Source organism: Cyprinodon tularosa, unplaced genomic scaffold (assembly GCF_016077235.1).
Source record: "Cyprinodon tularosa strain WSP-4 unplaced genomic scaffold, ASM1607723v1 ctg505, whole genome shotgun sequence".
Taxonomy (NCBI): Eukaryota; Metazoa; Chordata; class Actinopteri; order Cyprinodontiformes; family Cyprinodontidae; genus Cyprinodon; species Cyprinodon tularosa.
Window position 1 is genome coordinate 544,016 of NW_024039236.1, and position 22,127 is coordinate 566,142.

The 22,127-nt window shown below is 39.8% G+C and overlaps 1 protein-coding gene across 4 annotated transcripts in view; it reads left to right on the forward strand.

Annotated features, from left to right (window-relative positions):
• Positions 1-22,127, forward strand: part of LOC119795242 (attractin-like protein 1) — a 437,403-nt gene that overhangs the window by 103,956 nt on the left and 311,320 nt on the right. For 3 of the 4 annotated variants that reach the window (XM_038303135.1, XM_038303136.1, XM_038303138.1), the window contains exons 11-18: positions 2,685-2,769; positions 3,464-3,675; positions 5,271-5,389; positions 5,676-5,792; positions 7,459-7,591; positions 11,279-11,466; positions 15,593-15,806; positions 15,897-16,088. In XM_038303135.1, coding sequence (XP_038159063.1) covers positions 2,685-2,769; positions 3,464-3,675; positions 5,271-5,389; positions 5,676-5,792; positions 7,459-7,591; positions 11,279-11,466; positions 15,593-15,806; positions 15,897-16,088 — 1,260 coding nt within the window. The remainder of the gene's footprint in view (positions 1-2,684; positions 2,770-3,463; positions 3,676-5,270; positions 5,390-5,675; positions 5,793-7,458; positions 7,592-11,278; positions 11,467-15,592; positions 15,807-15,896; positions 16,089-22,127) is intronic. The other variant, XM_038303137.1, reaches the window with a different exon arrangement.

Sequence of the window (22,127 nt, forward strand, 5' to 3'; positions counted from 1 at the left end):
AACACGGTCCTTGTTGTTCATCTGGAAAAGAAAATAATTTTTGTGATGAGGTGAACCTTGTAATCTCAGGAGGAGCCACAAAACAATTTAATGTTGTGTTTTTATCATAAATTATTAAATTCACTGAACAGATATCACCAGGTGCACAAAACTGAATATACTTAAATGTAAATTGTATTTTTATTGTAAAATATTAAATGCACTGAAAACAAATAACACCAGATTTGTAGTTATCATATCACAATGTTTTTTTTATTTATTTATTCCTTTATTTAACCAGGAAAAGTCCCATTGAGATTAACAATCTCTTTTTCAAGGGAGTCCTGGCCAAGACAGCGGCAAAAGATTACATTACAATTTACAATTACATCTATCTATAATTAGAAATTCATAAAACAGTTCCGGTACAAACCATAGATCTCATTTATGGTTTGTAACTGTTTTATGAATTTCTAATGTTAACAAGACTCCCTTAGACTCCAAGCATGTGCTTAGAGCATTCATTGATTTGGATCCTTACCAATTGATAAAAGTTAGTAATGTTTTCATAAAGGATACCATTCTTATTTTTAACAGTACAACACATGTGGTACAGGTTTAGACCCAAAAATACACACTACAAAATAACTATTGTATGCATGTCAATGGCAACTAATGTTGCTTATTTTTGTTAATTGTACACTCTTTTTATTACTTATCAAACACTGCAACTTTCCCGTTACTGGTTAAAGTATTCCTACAATTGCATTACTTTGCAACTTTAAACAACTTGTTTATCAACAATCAACAATGTTGATCATGTTTTCTCATTATCAACATTTTCTAGCAAGCATCATCTTTTATCTGTGTGTCTCCAATATCTGAACGTTCATACAGGTCAACGCTGTGGTCATTTTTTTTGGTAGTTGTGCCAGGTCCACTGAATAATAGAAAACAAGATATAAACATTTCAATCTGTGTTATTTAGATCATAGACATAAGCCTATAGAAAATAAATAAAGTGTTTTCTACTTACCCTTCTGTTGGATTGGACCAGAATCTTAAAAGAGATGGATGTCTGGTTTTCTTGTTTGGCCTTAAATCTTCCAGGTCTCCTCATGCTCGCAACGACGCCATTGTGGTATGGCAAGCCGATTGGGCCAATAATCGTCCGTACAATAACGCGCAGTTCCAACCCGTATTTTACGCAAGCGCGCGGTTTTTTCGTCACCGTGCGTTCTGGCTGGAAACGCGCGCTCGCGTAAAAATACGGGTTGGAACTGCGTGTTATTGTACGGACGATTATTGGCCCAATCGGCGTGCCATAGCCCAAAGGGGGGTGCGCGCGCCCCCGCCTGAATCCGCGCCTGAGCATAGTAACTTTGGAGGAGCTGCAGAGATTCACAGCTCAGGCAGGACCATCATCTCTAAATCAGCTCTCCTCAAACCTGGCCGCTAGTAAAGATAGGATGTTGAATCCTTTTTCCACAACCCATGAAGAGCAAACATGTGGACATGAGCCTCCAGTCAAGAGCAGGTCAAGCACTACTTCATCACCATTACACAGTAGTGGCAGCATCATGCTCTGGAGATGGTTAACGGTAGACCTACATACTTTACAGCAGATGGAAGACACCTTAGAGGCTGAAAAAGATTTGCCTTTGGTGGAAGCAGGTTTGTTTTAGCGGGATGGCAGCCATAAATCCAATCTATATATGGAAGCACCAGTCAACGTCTACACATACATATTTCATCAGGTTCTATTTGCATGTTTTCTAAGCCAAAACAAGGCTTTGTTTTTGGTCCACTCTATAAAGCCTGGAACTCAACAATATTTCTGACATTTTTTATTGAAAAAGCTTCCTGGATGGGAAGAGAAATGTCTTCAAACTTGGAAATAAAGTCTAGTGGATTGATTTTGTACTTTTTTGGAATATTTTGGAAGATTTTAGAGTTGGAAGTTTATAGATGATCTCCTACTATCTTCCTAAACTTGAGCTTTTTTGCAAAGACAACAGACGAAAAAACTTTAGGGTTCAAATGTCATATATGCTCCATTTTAAGGAATTTCAAAGTCGCCTTTAGGCAAATATCTGATGAAGTAAGTAAGTTAAACACTTCATAGGTTTTAGTTTGTTTCTTATGAAATATAGTTGCTTTCCCTGTCTGGATGCTGCCAATTTCATGAGCTATCACACCACCTCTGAAGGCTGTAACAAGTCCAGACCTCTAATGGCCAATAAATAGGTTTTAGCAATTAGAGGTTAGCTTTTACAGCTAAATGTTGTTACCCTGCACGGATTAGCTGCTAAAAGAGCCACTTGGTTTCAACTTAGTGCTGAAATCATGGCTCTCTCCCTCACAGCAATGCTCCATAAAGGTTTGTTTACGGTGCAGGAACAGCACAGCTAAGGGAGCTGCTTCCTGGAGGACATCTTTCTCTGTCCATTTTTCTGCCGTGAATTGTTTTCACTTTTCAGGAGGGGGCCTCATGAGGATAACTTAGAGATGTATAGATCAAACGGAATACAGCTCTGTGTATAATTATGATGAGGTAGAAGCTTTGGGGCATAGAAAGTCAGAAAGGTAGATTCTAGGCCCTGATATTTATTGTTTTCCTTCCTCTTAACAGTCATTCTAGTTTGTCTTGTTTGATCACATTAAGTCAAAAACCTTTCCCTGTTCTGTGTATTCTTGTCTCTTAGCTTGTGATAAATGGACAGTCCTTCCTAGACCAGGGCTGCACAGGGACGTCAACCGCTTTGGCCACTCTGCTGTCGTCAGCAATGGGTGAGTCTCTCTCTGACCTTCATATAACTTTTACTTTTCAACTTTAAAATTTGCTCAACCCTCTTTGTGAGGTCCTCAAACTTTTCCAGGTACCTTCTGAGATTAGTTGGGTTTCACTGTTGGTGGATCGATCCCAGGCAGTAAATGTTATATGGCAGCCGGAGATGCTGCTCCAGCGTCTCACTAACTTTCTCTGCATTCATTAAGGCTTTGGTGGGCTTACTGTTCACTACTGACTCATTTTTAGCCCTGCTGCAGCTTCTCTTGTCATTCCCATGGAAAAAACAGATTTTGATCATATTTTTTGGCTTAGCATTCATATTGCAACATCAGTCTCTTTGTGATTAAAATCGACCTCCTTAGTGTAGGTTTAAAAGCAAAGTCTCTATAAATGTCAGCTCTTCCTATAAAAGCTGCTTCAATGAATCCATCAGAATGTGGACAGCTGTTTCTTCCTGTCGTTTGAAATGATGCCCTGATCCTTTAACACCTCACACCCTCTGAAAAGTCGGCAATGGCTACAGAAATGTCAGCTTTTAACTCCAGAACGCTGCTGGCTTCAAACCACAATGTTTATTTTGATTTTAAAGGTCTTTTTGCTTCCTTTTAAAGATTGAAGTATTATCTGTGTGGACATTTCTCCAGTTTAAGACTTCTCCTGTTTCTTCATCCTTGTATTATGTGGTTTGTTCAGCTCCATGTACGTCTTTGGAGGCTTTTCGGGTCTGCTTCTGAACGACGTGCTGTCCTACACCCCGCCGTCCTGCCGGGCCTACTCATCCCCGTCTGCTTGTTTAGCAGCCGGGCCTGGAGTTCGCTGCCACTGGGTGGAAAGCAGATGCCTCCCCTGGGAATCCAAACAGCATGATCCCATCGTTCCGGCCCCTTTTTGCCCTGCACCACCCGGTAGGCCCCGCCGACATTTAAAACAGCTTACTGCTTCTGTTCTGTTCCCAAAAATGGAAGACCCTGCAATCCAAGATGAGCTTCGCTCCCAGAAGACTAATTGTTTCATGATGACTGTAATTATGTTGAAAGCTTTTGATTTTCAACTTTGTTTGCAGAATGTAATTAAGCAAACAGCAGGTCAACAATGTTCCAATTAGCTCCTTTTCAACCAGTTAGGATAAAGCAGAACCAGATGGAGCTGCAGCAGCTGCTCTTTCTGGACTAATCCCTCCACCTCACTGCAGGTTTTGATATAAAAAAAAAATGAGAAAGGCAATCTTACAATTTATTTGGAAACATGAAAAAGTCAAAGTCTGCAGTAAAACCTGTAGCAATAAATTCTTTGGTCACTAGAGATTGACTGATGCAGGTTTTTAAGGCAGAGACCGATTATTTTGACGAGAGTGTAACCGATCCATATGTGTAGGAGGGACCTGGGGTTTATTTTTATATCTGCATTTACATGAAAAAGACTAAATAAAAACAACAAATGTAATTTCAATCAAAAGGAAATATTACATTGGCCGTACCATGTAGAGGGGGGTCTCTATTGGTCACCATGGTGACAGAGTTTGTTTCATCTACATGAAGCATGAGTGGGAGTTTCGGAGCAGGCTGTGTGTGATGGTGCAAGGTGTCAGGCAGAGGTGGAGCAAACGATATTTAACCTACACTAACTTTTCTCATTGTCCTGCAAAAAAGAGTTAGAACACTGATTTCAACTCCTGTTGCTTGGTCCTATAGCCTTTTTATTTCTTTAAAGCTTTAAATTGGAAGATGAAAAAAGAAAAAAATAGCTCCCAAGATAATTTACCATCAGGTGAAAGGAATGATTCATAAGGAGTTTGAATTGTTTCTGTTTTATAAACTTTAAACTAGGGCTGGGTAATTAATTGCTTTTGCAATATAATCACAATTTAGAAAAATGCTATTTTTAATTGCAGAGGCATTCCATTTTTGGTCCCAATACATTTAACAAGATTAACACACTAAATTTCTCCCTGGAGCCCTTTAGGTGGTGGGAAATGATTAAAATGGGTATGCTGTCGCACAAAAGGAAACAAAGAGGTGAAGCTATCACCTAAATCTATGCATTGTAAGAACTAAGATCTTTTTCATGCAAATGTTACGGTAAAGTCCTGCAACACTGGATTCTGGACAAGCAGAATTTCAAGGTGATAAAAAACCTGAAACCCTGAAGGAAATCATCAACATGCTTCGATTAGTGCAAAGAAAATCGCAATTAAATCACAATATTGGATGAAAGTAATCGTAATTTTGATTTTAGGGAAAATCGTTCAACCCTACTTTACACTAGAGCGGTGGGTCTAACTAATACAAAATAAAGGGAATTTTCTAGAACGGTCCTCTCACTGTAAATCTATGTCTTTTGCTGTTGCAGATGTGTTGTTCTGCTGTTTATCAACTTTCAGCTGTAAATGAAATTGTAATAAATAGTTTTAGGGGCCAAAAAGTAACAAACTAACCTGCTGTTTTAGATGAAAATGACTGTAGTCTGTTAAAATGGTGAGGATGTGTTGCTCTGTCTGCAGAAAGCACAGATGAACAGTGCATCCACTTCTCCGACTGCGCCAGCTGCACGGCCAACAGCCGGGGCTGTCAGTGGTGCGAGGACAGGAAGTGCATCTCTGCCTTCAGTAACTGCACCGTGGTAGGTACACTCCACACACCAACATCGGTGCAAACCTTCCTGTCTTATAGAAAATCCTGCTGTACCTTTTAAAAGTAGCGATGGAAGGAATGCAAACAAGAAATTCAAAAAATACTTTAAACACAGATTAAATATTCTGATTCTTAAGTTGCTTTGTTCGTATTTCTTTTTGCTGTTTTTTCTGATTTGAATCTGAACAATACTGTGTGTGTTTCTGCTTGTCTCTCTCTGTTTGTTTGGCTCCATCTAAATATGAATCCATGAATGAATGTGATTCTGTGTGTAGCTGACTCTGGAGCTGGCCCAGCAGCATGGCGGCGCTCTGTCTCTGTCTCCTCCTCCATCCATGTTGTCTGAACATCAGCTCAGCTTGTGGAAACACGGAGCGCGAAGGAGGGGACATGTGTGTACTGTTAAGGATATTTAACTAGTCCTGTCAGGCTTTTTAAAATGGGTGGAGGTAACAGGGCGTTCAGCTTGGGGCCCCAAGCAGCTGCTGTTATATTGTACAGTAGTAGCCATTCAACATGTCCCCTCTTTCCCTGATGGGTCCTTGGCTTGGCCCTCTCCTGGTCAGACCCTGTAATTCAGTGAAAGGGTGGAGTCAGAGTAAAAAAATATATGCAAGAGGGGGGTCACTCCAATGGCTTGAAGTTGGAGGGGATTATGCTGGGATTTGGAAGGAAGTGGGCTGTGATTGGGCTGTGGTTTGACTGGGAACGGCCATTTTGAATGGCTGCTACTGTAGCTCTGTTTGTAGCAGCCTGCAGAATTTTAGTTAGTTTCATCCAACTGAGGTATTTATATTTTTTTATTTCATTTCCAGCAATAATAGATCAAATGTATGCTATATGGTAATAAATGGTTATTAGGAAAATGATTTAATATTTATCCTTTTTAAAAGAATATGGCAGCTTGAATTAGGATTGCAAACCAGCATCTGAAAGAAACACGTAACCCCTCAGAAATATAAGAACAAGCACCACCATAGCTGGGGAAATCAAACATTTCTGCACAAATATCTCCTAAATCTCCTAAAGGTCCTAAATTTATCATTTAAGTTTTATTGAACCTGAATAAGTTGTTCCCTTCTTGTTGATTCTGCACAGTTTCTATCTTAGTTAAATAACCTGCTGCTGTCATTTTGCACATCTCTAAAGTGTTGCTGCTATTTTCAAATATCCATGACTGTAAAAATGTCCATAGCTGTATATTGATTATTTAATCTACAGTTTTATATTGTTAAAACACTTTACGGTATTTTATTGTTTATATTTTAACTCTTCACTAGTATGTTGTTCTTATCCATTTTTCTAAGGTGTGACTATTTTATTCAATAATCTGTTTGCTGCTGCAAACACCACAATTTCCCATTGTGGGACAATAAAGGGATTTTTTTATTCTATTCTATTCTATTCTATTCCATTGACTTTGGTCATAAACACTTTAGTCCAACCAAAGCCAAAGCAGGCCTTAGCGGGGCCTTTTGTATTAAGCTATTTACAGATGAAAGTGTTTAGACTAGATAAAGCAGAGCTGTACAGCATTATTACATCCTAAAGCCCGACAGATCATTTCCTTCATTTGCTTCTGCTAACGTTTCTCTGCGAACTGCTGCTCCGTTCTAACAAAACAAAAACACTTCAGATTATATCGAAATAGATTTAGATCCCGGTAAAGACCGTCAGATACTTATTTTAACGTTGAGTGAATACAGTCATCACTTTGACACCTTCAATATTAAACAAAAATAATTAGCTTTTTGTTTCTGGAGCTTTTTATTTCTTACTCTGTGAACTGAGACAGTGGCAACTTCTAGAACGAATCCTTCAATAAAACCTTCATCTCAGTATAAAATGCTCTTATTGATTTTATTTTTCGCTCTGCATGCTCTGTTTGACTTCTCATTAACTACGCCGATCACTCTTTATTTATTTTTCAGTCTTTGTGGCACATTGTATTGATTTCTCCAGGTTTATTGCATTTGCTTGAAATTGAGAAAAAAACAACAGCTTTAGAGCAAACTAATATTGTTTCCTCATATCGTCTCTGTGTGTGTTTGTGTGAAGTCGGTGAGAGAATCATCCAGATGCAAACGCAGGGAGGAGCAGGAGTGTTTCCGACGGGCCAACTGCAGGAGCTGCTCCCAGAACAGCAACTGTCAGTGGGAGGCGCAGCAGCAGGAGTGCCAGGCGCTGCCCGGTGAGCAGACGTTTCAACACTTTTCATCCACAGCTGATGGGCAGCTGATGCTAAAGGAAGCTTACTGTAAATTCATAGACTTTCATTCGCTAAAGCTGATCAATTAAATGTTGCGTAAAGTAAATTCCTCTGATCATCATTGAGTATGAAACATTTTTTCATCCTTTACAAAATGTAATCAGTTTTTGCTTCTTGGCACCATTTTATGGTTCATGTTATATAAACAGAACCCGTCAGACTGCATGAAGCAGGCTAAAAGTTCTCCATCCAAACAAAGTCAATAGTGAAATAACCCAACTACAGCATAGTCTCCCTTAGCTCTCTATTGTGCAGATATTTTATATCTAAGGGAAACATATTCCAGGACATTACAAATTTTTTTTTTTTTTTTTTTAGCTTTTTTTTCCTATTTACTCTCTTTTATCTTCAACGATATCTTGCTTTGTCTCGTCGTACTCTATATAAGCTACTGGAACCAGAATTTCCCAGAAGGACTAATCCCGGCGGATTAATAAAGCTGAGTCTAAGTCTCTAAGTCTAAGTGAGACACAGAAGAGAAACAGTCTGTAACTGTGATAAGCCTTGCCAAGCAGTTTCTCAGGCTTTGGCTCTGGATCATTGCAGTGAGTAACTGTATCAACAAGCAGGAGTGGAGCTCTCCACCAACAATGGTCCTCTGAACATCTACAAACATTTAGGGACTTTAAATATCACCCAGATTTGAAAAGACCTCCCTGGGATTTAACAGAAATTTTACCAAAGTGATTTATTTTTCCAGGGACACAACTTTTAGAGAGCCCTGGGATTGAGGGGTGGGGTTTTGAGCAGTGATGATTGGTTGATCCTTTCTACGCTTCCCTGACATATTTACAGTCCTGCATGTTGTCGTTTTCTGCTTTTTTTAAGATTTATATTGAAGCACACTTTTTGTTATTATGAATCAACCAAAGGTAAAATATGTCAGCTAAGTGTTCAAATCATGTTTATTGAAAGAAATGGTGTGATTTTCCATCAGGCTTTCCTCGTTAGGCTCTTATTCCACTAACTGGACTGGAGATGCAGCACCAGTTCATATCCAGTTAGTCTGATTTAATGACATTTTGCGAGCTCCTTGGAGCAATAGAATCAGAAATCTAAAAAATCTTATTCAAAAAAAAAAAAAACTCCAAGTGTTGAAATTCAGGGACATTTAGTAAAAAACAAATTCTCAATTAGGGAAATAATAATTTTGTGGGAAGTTTATCTCACTGTCAATTACCATACAAACATATCACTGATATTTTAACTGGGAGAATAAATGGATCCTCTCTGAACATGATGCCCACAATAGAAACAGGTTTTAAAGTCCAGGATAAAGCCCTCTGGGATTTGAAGAGAGAACATTTTTAAATCGAAGCTTTCTAAATGCAGTGTTTGGTAAATGGATCTGTTGCCATTTAAGAAATCTTTAGCCATAGTCAGGGCCAGTTATTTCCACCGGTAAACACATGTGCGTTTCTTGTGTTTCATAATATTAGATTGTGTAGAAAGCAGTTAGTCTTTCTTGCACCATGGAGTCTGGGACAGACTCTATGCACTCGTGACTTGTTGCCTCTGGAATCTGCATTTGTAAACAGAACCTAACAGCATCATTTAGTATGAAACCTCTGGATGGGTCATTGACTTCACAAACCAAATGAAAGTGTCTTTGTGTGTGGATTCATTAGTGCGACGCTCTGCTCTCTCCTGTAATTCCACCTGGAGATGCATTTGCTTGTAAAAGTGGTGGAGTTTGGGGGGGCGTTGGGAGGTAGCTCCACCATCTTGGCAGCTCTGGCCTTTTCTGTAGAGACACTGTTGTGAAAAATGATTCTAAATGATCCCATGTTTTCAGCTCTGCTTTTATTTTTGGACTGCTGTTTTTTCCCTCCTCTCATCCATCTTTCCCCCTCCAGTTTTGGTCAGTTTTTTTACTATTTGCTTAGAAAACAGAGAAAAAAGGGAAGATATTTTCCTCCCTGATGCTTAAAAGGTTGGTGATGGAAATGATTATGACGTTTTCCTCCTTTTATCTTATTTAACACTGTCTTTGCTTTTTATACTGTTTTCCAACATGCCTCATTGACCTTTATGAGACCATGGACATCATATGCGTGTTTTATCAGGGCGTAAATATGCTACTGGAGCACAAATGAAAGACGAAACTGACAAGAAGCTCCAGGCGAGAACTTGCAAAGAATCCCTGCTCAGAACAGCCAGTCCTGAGGAACTGCAGGGTCTTAACACTGAGGTCTCGCTATTCGATCATCGGCTCATTTGCAACCAGAAATACATTCCAAGCACAATAAAAGATGAAAATAGAATACATTTCTACCCTGAAATAATTAAAGTTATTAAATTCTCCCTGTGTCACGTGGGTTCACTCTGGGTACTCCGGCTTCCTCCCACAGTCTAAAAACATGACTGTGTGCTTAATTGGTGTCTCTTAATTGTCCATAGGTGTGAGTGTGTGTTGCCCTGCCAACTGGCGACCTGTCCATGGTGGAATTCACTATTTTACAATAGACTGCTGGAGAGAGGCACCAGCCCCACCGTGACCCTGACAGATAAGCGGGAGAAGATGGATGGAACTTTTTTACATTCTTTATATTAAAATGTTTATCTGATGTCATCACTGGACATTCTCAGTCTGCTGAAACATGACCAGACTGTTTTTTTTGTAGTTTTGTCGTTCTTTAGATCATACACTGTTCTATGAAGGTAGAATGAAATACAAACTTAAAACTAAACTTCAATTATTTACAAATACAAAGCTGGAAAATGAGCTGGCAGAAATGGGACAAGGATTGTGTTCCCAGGACATGTCCGATACAGAGAAGTCATTTAAAAAAAAAGTAGGTAAACACATTTATTTTCTCAGCAAAGTCATTATTAACCTTTTCCTAATGCAGTTCAGTGTGTTTTTTATTATTACAGAGAGAAATAATTAATTTTGACCCTAATTTTAAAATGTGCAGCGTAAACACGATATACTGATGGTACAGATCATGTTAGTGGTTTGGATGGGGGTAGTGACATAGGTTGTAGTCACCTTTTGGTGATCTCTGCAGGTCTCCACAGATGGCGCACCAGCCTGAGAAATTATTTATACTCTAGTCTGAGGCTAGTACAGTTTCCTTTAGAAATAAAAGGGGCCCTTTACCCAACATCCTCAGTAGCAGTGGGAGATGCTTTACACACACCAAAAACTGCCGTTTCCTGTTGAAAACATTATTTCTTATGAACTTGGACTCAGAGTAAAATCATCAGGAGGAAACCACCTTTTGGCCTCTTTGTAAATTATATAAAAATCTCAAACTTGAGATTGTAATTAATGAGTACTTTCTGTTTGTAGTGTTTCTCTATCTGTTAGTCTATTACCTGTTGAACACAGCACTGTGGGAAGGTTACTGTTGGCTCCATTCAATGCTTGGAGTATAAACTCTCTCAGCTTCAACATCAGGTGAAAACAGCCCTAAGGCAACCATCTAGACTCTGTTTCTTTTTTTTGTAAACTCGTCCAGTGACGCCGTAGCATTGTGCGAAACGAAGGCTATGACTCCTGAGCATGCAGACTCACATGTGGGAGCCTTAATCAGGATCTGAAGCATTTGAATGTTTTATGGCTAAAGTAATAATGATCACAGCTTGTTGTTTCTCTGTGTGCAGGCCAGATGTGTGGGGACGGCTGGTACCATGTCGGGGAGGCCTGTTTGCGGATCAACACCAGCAGGGAGAGCTACGACAACGCTCAGCACTACTGCAAAAACCTGGGAGGAAATATAGCCTCTCTGCTCACAGACAATCAAGTCAGCTTTGTTCTGGAGGAGCTGCAAAAATATCAGCTGGAAAACCAGGTGGGCGGTCTGCCTAACATCACACAGTGCTGATTTTTACATTTGGGAGCTTATCATTTCCTGATAATCTGAGGAAACATTCAGCTTCATTCTAATCTGGCCAGTATATTGGGCAAAGTTTCCCAACACATAAAAGCTATTTAATTTTTTTCAGTAATATTCCTGTCACTCAAAGCCTTTTCTTCTGATTTTTTACCTTTTCTAAAATTTATTTGGTCAGAAATACATATTATGACATTTAGAAGTAGGTTTATAAAAGTAAATGTTTCACAATATCAAATATAACAGTAATAGTCATGTTTGAGTGGCATAAAAGGTTATTCTACCAGGTTAATGTTTACTGAGGGAATTAGAGAAACAATGACTCATTAGTTTAATTCATTGCTGAAACGAAGTACTTGATCAATGTGAACAGGTACCTAAGAGTTCGATGTGAAATAAAGTATATACCCACTGTTTAATTCATTATTAACAGCTATACAGCCTGTTACCTTAACATCATACATTTGTAATGTTTTATAATTAGATGCCAAGGAGTGCTTTGTCCAAAACACTTATTTAAAATGATCATGTAGCAAAAAAGATAAATAATGAACCAGTGTGGGTGGATTGCTTTGCTCTCTCAGTGTTAATGGCTTCACAAAATGAATGATAAATCATGTTAAAATACTCAAATTTCTCCCAATTCCTCTGGCTCCCCAGTTCTCAGGAACAGGGTGGGGTGGGGGTGGGGGGTGGCAGTATTGTTTTTCATCCTCATATTTCTTTGTTCTTTAACTTCACTGACTCCAGATGTCTGAAAGAAAACAGCTGGCAGTTCAATCCACGGTGTTTTAACAGGCGCTGCTCTCCTAATGTTTATGGTAGAGGTGTAAATCTAGAGGGTTGGGGACACGTTTCCTCTGATTTGGATCATTCCTGTTCTGACTGCTGAAGTTAATATTTCTTAGATTCTGGAAGTTTGACCCTTTTCTGAACATGGTGTATTTTATGTTATAAGCAGAGATAGATTTCCTTGTCATTACTGGCCATTATTAACAAATCATCCTCATTCTTTCAGCAATAAAGTGTCATTTGGACCTGTCTTCTGTCGGTTGCTGTAAATTTGATTGTGTAATATATTCTGCATTTGCTGGGATTTATAATCAGTGTTTATAAGAGACAATGTTAGGACCCACCCAACCAGGCAAACATTGAGCACATCTGAAGGTTCTCAGCAGAATCTTAGGGATGGGTTCTGGGCTTCAGAGTGTTTGCCCATGGTCAGACCTGAGGGACTCAGAGGGCATCATTACAAGCATGCACAAACCTCTACATTCAGTATTTGGTTTATTATTAGCTACATTATATAGGGACATTTGTTCCATTATTGTTGCATTAATGTAATCCCAAAATTAAACTTTGAAGAACATCTTAATCAAAAAATGGTTTTCAGGAGTAACTTTTCAGGAGTAAATTTTTTTTTGTATTTTAAAATTGCATTTTTATTTTCTTCAATTTTTTGTTTTATAAAACCTGTATTTGTAACAGAGTTTATATTTAAACTTCTATTTTTCATATTGAGTTTTATGAAGTCCAAAATAAACGCCCACTCTTGATATACACATTGACCAATACAATGTTCTTACGAACCTTGATGCAGACCAATAGAAATTAATTCCAGTGGAAACTCCGCCCCCAAAAATAAAGAGAATGTAATGAGTACAGTAGCAGCCATTCAAAATGGCCCTTCCCAGTCAAAAGCCAACCGGATGGCAGCCCACTTCCCTGCAACTCCCAGCAAAACCCCCTCCAACTTCCCACTCTTGCATTTTTTTTTTATTTTGACTCCACCCTTTTACTGAATTACAGGGTTTAATGTCAACAAATCATGACAGAGAATATTTTAGTACGTAGATTGATATTTAAAAAGGAATTGTAGGGGACCAGCCAAGGACCAACCAAGGGCCCATCAAGGAAAGAGGGGAAATTTTGAATGGCTACTAGTATAATTGTATCGGTATTGTATTTTCTGCAAATATCATTTAAATAAACATGTTCTTAGTTCGCAACCAGAATTCGCTCCCTACTTTCTTCACATGCACAAACCTTCATGACTGGATTGAAATGTACTCCGATGAAAAAGAGCAGAAATCTGTCAGATGTAATTGTTTTTATAGACAACTAATCGGAATAAAACAGTAGTAATAGTAATAAAAGTGTGTCATACCAACAGGCCAGCTGGGTTATTCTAATAGCATCTAGCAAATCAAGGTGGAAGTTTGTCCCAATGACACAAGGTGCACATGTACTCTCAGGTCAGTTTGCTTTGTGTTGGATTACAGTGTCATTGTGATCCTGCTGAATCCAATCTGAATATTGCAACTGGTAGCTTCCTGTGACACATTTCCAGTCTTTACTTCTGCCCATATAAATGTAGGTGCTCTGGGATCAGCATGTAAAGCGTGTAGAGGTGACTGTTAGCAACAATAGCGGCTAATCTCTTGCTTCTTTGGCGTATGTAGGTCAAGAGAATTAGAAGGAGGACTTTCTTAACAGAACCCATGTGCAGTTAGAAGCTTGAAAAAAAAACTAATCGCTCAGTGTGTGATGCATTGTTCTTTTAAGCTCCATTGCTGCGATGCGGCTGCTATGTGTGAGGTCCTTTAATTCCTCAGACTGCAATAAAAACCTTAAGGACGCAAACAACTAATGCAGGTCAACAACAAAACAAGCAAAAACTCAACAGAGATTCTATGTTTTTAGTAAAAAAAAAAAAAAAAAGAACGTTTTCTTTAATTTTGTGCTTTATTTCTTCAGACTGTTCAAAACCTGTAAATTCACAGCTGGCTTTAAATATATGGAAAGACTGCAAAAAATGAACTGCTGTGCAGTTATGAATATAAAGTCATAACATTATGGCAATAAAGTGATCATATCAGGTCTACAAGAAAAAAGTTGTATGGTAAATAGAAAAAAATCATACCTTTATGAGAATGAAGTTGTAATGTTACTAGAACTATATGATTATGAGATTTTAAAGGCAGCTTATCCTAATATGTTTTCCTTCTGATAACGTTGCACTTCTCAGGCTGCTGTGTGGATGAACTTGGTTGATAACTTTATCAAAGATTTCATCTGATTAGAAACCATTTTCTTGTCTTATGATATTAAGTTTCAACTTAATAGTATCGCCGCTATATACTTGTAAGTATAATGACTTTCTTTTCCTAGTATTAAAACTTGATTGTTGTTATATTACAACGTTATTGTGCTTATAAATAATAATAACAATGATACAGGGCTCTGCACTTAATTCCGCGTGAATGGGTGTGAAGTGCTTCGGTCAAGTCTTCTGACATGAATAAGTCCTACATAAATACAGGCTTTTTATCCTTTATGTGTATCTAAATTTACCACCTTCTTTTTAAGTCCAACTGGGTTTAGCCGTCCTGGAGGTGACAGGGTTGCAGGATGGTCCTTATCTCATGGGAAGCAGACCTTGATTTTCTTACAGTGCTTTTGATGTTTTTCTCCTGCTTGATTACTACAAAACTGCCAGTCTTAAACTGAGGTCCAAGGATAAAGGCTAAAATCTCATATTTCTTGCTCTTCTTGTTTATTAAATCTCAATTTATTTGCATAAAACTTATTTAAGTTCTATAACTGCCACTTTAATCTCTGCTTTTGTTTTAATGTTTTCTAAATGTTATCTTGAGCCCTACATGGATTTTTTGAAATTCACTCCGTATTTTCCTGTCAGAATGACTGATGTCACTGTTTCACTGCTGTTCTAAAGCAAATAATTAGAGGACAATAAATAAAGACGTTTTAAATTGTGTGCATCTAAATCATCTATGGAATATGGATCTCTACACAAAAAAGGAGTTGGTAGTTTATGTTGTATGTGATGTAAAGTTGAAATGTTGCCACTTGGATTCAGAAACAGCCGAGGAGATGCTGAGGAGAACATTCCTTTTGTACAATCATCCGATCTATTGTTGCACATTTAAATGTTTTCTCACATGAATCAGGAGCTGATCCTTTGGCAAAACACTGAATCAGTATCTGTCTACATGCTTTAATAGCTTAAACCAAACTGACAAAACTGGATTATAGATATCTGGGTTTTGCTCTACATCCTCAGAGGTTATCTCCATGGGTGGGCTTGAGGAAGATCAACGTGTCCTACTGGGGCTGGGAGGATACATCACCGTTTACCAACACTACTCTGCGTTGGTTACCCGGGGAGCCCAGTGACTCGGGATTCTGTGCCTACTTGGAGAGGGTGGAGACGGCCGGACTGAAAGCCAACCCCTGCACCGCCACCACAGATGGCCTGATCTGTGAAAAATCCGCCGGTGAGCACCACGTGTGTCTAGAAGCTGTTTACCATTTCAATTTTCACTCTATTCTAACTTATAGAACTGTCCGTATGTCCTGTTGCTCAGGGAGTCCTCAGAGTCAAAATGCTCGTCCTTGTAAGACGCCCTGCGCTCTGCGGACCACCTGTGCCAACTGCACCAGCCAAGCCATGGAGTGCATGTGGTGTGGAAGCACCCAGCGCTGCGTGGACTCCTCAGCATACATCATCTCTTTCCCCTACGGTCAATGTATGGAGTGGCAGACTCAAGAATGCTCCGGTGAGGTTTTGGTTTTAATTCCTTAAAATTAGCTTTGTCAACTTTTAGCAGTATGTAGTAAAATTTGTCCAAATGGTTTCTGGATGTCAATTGATATTCGTTCAGTAGCTGCACACAAAACACAAAAAGCGAATAGATATTCAAAAAGTGTTCATATCAAATATCTAGCGCAAGTAGCGTAAAGTATGAGTAATAATTGGACTGAAAAAAATTACATGTAAATAATTTCTTTATACATTTTGATAGATCCAAAATATATAAATATGTTCCTTTGGTTTCAATTTCAATGTCAACATTAAAGGATTCCGCACAAACAGGATGATAGGAGCTGAGCCATTCCCAGATCCTAGGAGCTTCGTAATAGATGTGAAAAATAGTTTATTTTCAATTCTACATTTCTGAGATTCAAGCAGAAAAACAAAGAAGCAAAACAACTGCTTAAGCTTTTAATCCTTGGTAGCGACTAAAAGGGATCCATGATTGGTTGTAGCAGTAGACTTTGAGAAATATTCTGTTTTCATGATAAATGATGTATGCTAGCTCCTATAGCGGCAGCACATTTCAGCCCAAAACAGAAATGAGTAGCGGGAAATCCTCTCAGTCTTAACTGGACCTCCTTGAAATTGGTAAGATTGTTGGAATCACGAGAGGTAATGAAAGTTAAAGAGGACCAAACAAAGAAGGAATGATATAGGATGGGACAGATGGACCCAGTATTCAAGGTGAGCCAGTCAGTAGGAAAGTTCAAATCGTTTATTAAAATAAACAAAACTGAAACAAAGCTATGGAGCTGAAGATGGGGCGCAACCCATTGCTGACTCTCTGGAGGAGAAGCACAGGTAAGGGACCACGATAATCTGACAGGAGGTGATAACATGAGTGAGTCACTTAGCTGGTTTCACAGTTCAGTCCATCTCCTTGGAAAGGGGTGCGATCTAGCCGATGGGCTGCCAACCAGACGTGGTGTGCATCGCCCAGACTTTCCCAGATGCTGCAGCCCCGTATGACAAGCCTGAAACCGATCCAGGTCAGGCGAAAACAGAGCAGGCAGTAACAGTTCAGAAATCCAGGAATCCTCAGCTGATCAGAAGTTTCGATCCAGGAACAGAAGGAAACAGGCTTCCAGGAATCCTCAGAGTGTGAAGGCTGGTTCAGAGTCAGACGGGACCAGACGCGTGCTCAGACAGACATGCACAGATGCAGACAGGCAGGCTCAGTGGTTGAGAGACAGAGAGAAGACCTTGGAGCCAGGCTTACGGGAATAAAACTGATCCTCGCCGCATTCTGAGCCAAAACCCTGAGGGCTCCGCCGAGAAGGACCAGGAGACAAAACAAACAGAAAAAAACCTCTCAGTCCGCTGGCCACCAGGAACCAGGACACGAACAATGGAATAAACTAAACTAATTAAACAGACAAACTTACAGGCATAAACAAGCAGACAGTAAACAATCATCTGGCCTTGATAGCTGGGCTGGACCGAATATAAAGGAACAGACGCAGGTGGATGAGATGAGTGACACATAAAGACCTGGCAGAGAAAGGCAGATGAGTGAAATGAACAATTAAGGCCAGCTATCAGGGCAGATGATGACAGAGAAGGGAGGATTTGTAGAAGAAGCTGGTGTCTGTGCAGCTGCTGTAGGGAGATGCTAACCCAGATGCAGAACTACGTATGCTACAAAGAGCTCTGATTTCTAACTGAGGCTGTCTACAGCCTGCTGAGACAAAGCATGAGAGTCGGGTAAAGATTTTAACAGGTTTATTTGCCAAATGAATAATGGACATAAACAAGGAAAAAACCATGGAGAAAAATGTGCTCTGTAAAGCCATGGAAAAGGTTGAGTATGTGGTTCAACCTTGATGTGATTAAGGTTGATTGCTTTTTCGGGAAAGATAAATGAAGGGTCTGGGAGTGTTTAGGTTTTACAGGGAGGATTTCAAAGGTGAGGTAATTTTTATAGGAGCACACTGGAGAGCAGAGAGCAGGTTTGGTTCGTGATCTGGTGAATTTGGAGGAGTCAGGACTACGAGTCAGGCAACTTTGACTGAATTGTGGCCGGTGGGGTCCAGAAATCAACTCAGTTGTCAGATGAGAGATACTGAAGAACTCCAGAATAACCTTGAGTAAAAACAGAAGGTAAGTTTCTGAAAATTTGATCCCAGGTGCAGCTTGTTACATGGCTGCACAGCCAACTGTACTCCATGAGGACATCTAGAGGAGAAAACCAGGATCAACACTGCATATCCAAGATCCCACCAGTACCTGCCCTCAAAGGCAACCTCCTGGCAGCCCAGATGATGTTCAATTTATTTCAATTTAAACAACTGTATCTATCGTCCAAAAAATGGCAATTCAGTATGCAGCTCTCTCTGGTCAACATAGCAGTAAATCAAGAAAAATAATACATCATTAAAACAATGACACAAGTTAGTCATCAATTAATGACGGATCGCAGATAAGAGAGCAAGGAACCAAACAGCCTTTCAGTGCGCCAATTACTGCCAACCTCTATGTCACTTAAAGGGAGTCCAAAATCCTTCTAACCTAGTAGACTGAGTACCCCTTGAAGACACAGGTGGGTGGAGAAGGTCCAGCTAGAGTCCAAAGTGACCTGTTCTGGGCGGGTTTGATCTAAGAGACATGGAAAGTGGGACAGATATGGAAGGAGGAAAGAAGTTTGAAGCAGACTGCTGTGGTACTTATACTCTTTTTTATAAGGTCCGATGTATCCTTGAGCTAATTTCTTGGAGCCAGATTTGAGGGATATCTTGAAATGAGAGCAATACCTTTTGACTAGGAAAGTATTGGGCAGAGATTTGAGTGTCCTATGCATGCTCTACCCATGCTTTATACTTATGACAGTGTAATGACGATAAAGTTGTTTTTTTTTTGCGGCACTAGTGGCTTGTTTTTTCTACAGTACAATGACAGGCAAGGGGGTATGAGAGAGAGGGAGAGACATGCATCAAAGGACCACAGGCCAGATCCAAACCCTGGTTCAGGCCTCTGCACATGGGTCGTGCACGCCAACCACTGCGTCACCTGCACTCCTGAATGACAATGAAGTTGAATTCTATTCTATTCTATTCTATTCTACTTTTTACAGTTAAAGGTGTTATCAGAGGTGGGACAACTGAGGGTTGGTTCCAGTTCTTGGTTCTTCTTTAGCTTGGTTGTTGGACTGAGGATGTAACCAGATGAGAGAGAAATCATATCACAGTGAGCAAAACTAAATTGCTTCCATAATTGAATTGTGAGCCTTGGTCAGACACACAGGTTTGAGGAGTCTAAAAGGCTGAATGGAAGTCTTTTGAGGGAAATCAGTTGATGCTATCAATTATGATGAGAATGACAATTATACCGTGTGCAGGAGGGAGTCAGATGACAAGGTTGAAGGTGTTGTACGACCAGAGTGATTTAGGAATGGAGAGGGGTTAAGTAGACCAGCAGGAGGACGGAGAAATGGTTTGTTTCTGGCAAAACTGGAGAGGGCTGAGGTATACTGTAGCTTCTAAATCTTTGTGGGACGGCCACCAGAATTAGTGGGGAAAAAAAGTGGTCAATAGACTGGTATCAGAGGAAGCAGAAGACTTGGCAGAATGGAACCAGTGAATGGGGCAAGATCAGACTAAAGAAGAAACATATGTGTTATTAGGAGAACAATTTCCAGGGTTTGGCTCAGACTGTACAGTTTGATGAACAATGTTTTCAATGTCCCGGTTAAAGGAACCAATGACACAGGAGGATTGAAGGATGGTGGCTTAGGTCTTCTCAAAAGGCCATAAGAGTTTAAGAGGTTGAAACGCGAGAAAAACAAAGACAAAAGGGACTAGCAGGGATTTAAGAGTTTGGCTTATTGAAGGTAAGATAAATTCTTATGGTCGGTCCAGACCAGCAGATGATGTTTAGCAATCCTTCTTCCCGTGACGCCACTCTTTTAGAGCCAACTTAATGGAAAGAAGTTGTTGGTATCCTACATTATAATTTCTTTTACTATTAGAGTGCTCTCTAGTAAAAAGGTCACAGGGGTGCAGTTTTTCATCGTCACCAAAACATTGAGACAAAACTGCACTCCAGTGTCTTATGTATCATCTTCATGAATTAACTGTTTTAGAGGATCTAGCTGCACCAAAATGGGAGCGTGGAAGTTCTTCTCTTTTAAGGAAGTAAAAGCAGCCTCAGCTTAAGGTGTCCATACAAAAGGATACTGAAAATGGCCCAAGGGGGTTTAACTTGGTTTTCCATTTGTCCCTTTGCCGAATCCTTACCATGTGGTAGCCATTTCTGAGGTCTAATTTGATTAATACTTTGGGGCTGGTTAGAAAACGGAGAGAAAAAGGTATATGGTATTTTGTTTTAACTGTTATTTGGTTCAGTTCTCTTTATTCAGTACAGGGTTGAAGGGAATACTCTTTTTTGCTGTCTAAAAAGAGTCCTGCCCCTAGAGGAGAGGAGGACTTGCAGATGAGATCTGTGGTTAGAGATTCCATAGCCTGTCTTTCAGGTCGACAAGTTATAGAGTTGGCAGATGGGTAGTGGGGTGCCTAGAAGAAGGTTGATGGCACAGGCATAAGGTCTGTGGGGTGGCACTGATGAAGCTTTGCTCCTACTAAACACCTTTTTTTAGATCATGGTCCTAGTAACTGATCAACTTGCTCCGCCTTATCTTGGGGTGTCGGAGAAAGATTTGGCAGAACAGAAGACTGCAGACAGAGGAGAAACAGTTAGGTGACCATGATTTCACAGGTAACAAGGTAGACCAATTTTGACCTGGATTGTCTCGCAATTAAAAACCAAGAATAATGGAGGAAGGAGGAGATGGGAAAAAATAATAAAATAGTTTAAAGGAATAGAGGGTGATCTTATATTTCCTGGTGGATCATCTGAATCAGTGGTCCTAACCGTCATTCATTCTGGTGATATGTTCACGTAAGGCTGTCCTATGTTCTCGTCCCTTTAACTATCTTTTCCTCTGCAGTTGGACTTTCAGGCTTATATCTGTGGTGAGCTTCAGACCGTCATTGAAGCTCTCCTTTCTCACCGTGGTTCTTTGAAAATGGGTCGGAAGAGAAAATGTGTCTACGAAGTGTATGAGAAGAAAAAAAAGGCCCAGAATGCTTTGTGCTGAAAGCTCTTCTCGCATATAGGATTATAGGATTTGCTGTCACAGCGGCCTGCTGTCGCCATAGGCTGTCGCGACCCGACAGTATAACAAAGATGGTGCAGGCAACGCATGGTAGAGGAGGAGTTACGCGAACAATGGGGAGCAAACAACAGTGATCATCTGTCTGAACGGTCAGTTAACTGAGTTCACTATAAAGTTCACTATATAGTCCCCGCTCTATATAGTGATGGAGGGATTTAGGGGTTTGTGCATGATCTCGCGTTTGCATATTTTTTAAAGTGGAGAGGGCGGGTCTTCACGAAAATCCTCCACAATTCCTTTATTTGTGATTGCTAGAGATAATTAAGGGAAGAAGTTTGTTCTTTTTTAATTGTAGGGAGAACGGTTCTACTTAGTGCAGTGACGTTTAACTGCACATTCAGTTCTTCCGTTTCTATCTTTGCCTTTCTGATTAACTCTTCATAAATAAGGCTCTTGTGAGAGCTGATTAAAACAGGAGCTTTATTAAAACAAAACACAGCAGGTAGGGTCAGATGGGGTGATAAAGAAGAAAGAGATTTGTCAACCTCAACGTGCGGATTTTTGTCTTGGTCAAACTAGACAAACTAGACAAAATGATCAGGTGAACCACAGTGAAGGCATAACTTAGTTTCTTTTGATCTTGGTCTTTCTTCTGCAGTGAGACGAGTATGGCCACGCTGCATAGGTTCAGGTTCAGGAGGCACAGAGGCTGCAACAGACTGCAAACTAACCCTCGGGTTACCCATGAAAATTTTTTTTTTCTCAGTTATTTTTCTTCTCCTTTCTCATAGTTGCTTATAAATTCTTGTAGCTAAAGAAATTCATTCATTTAAAGATTGCGGTTTTCCCAAAATAACCAAACTATTAGATCTGAGGTGCAGCTCTACAAGG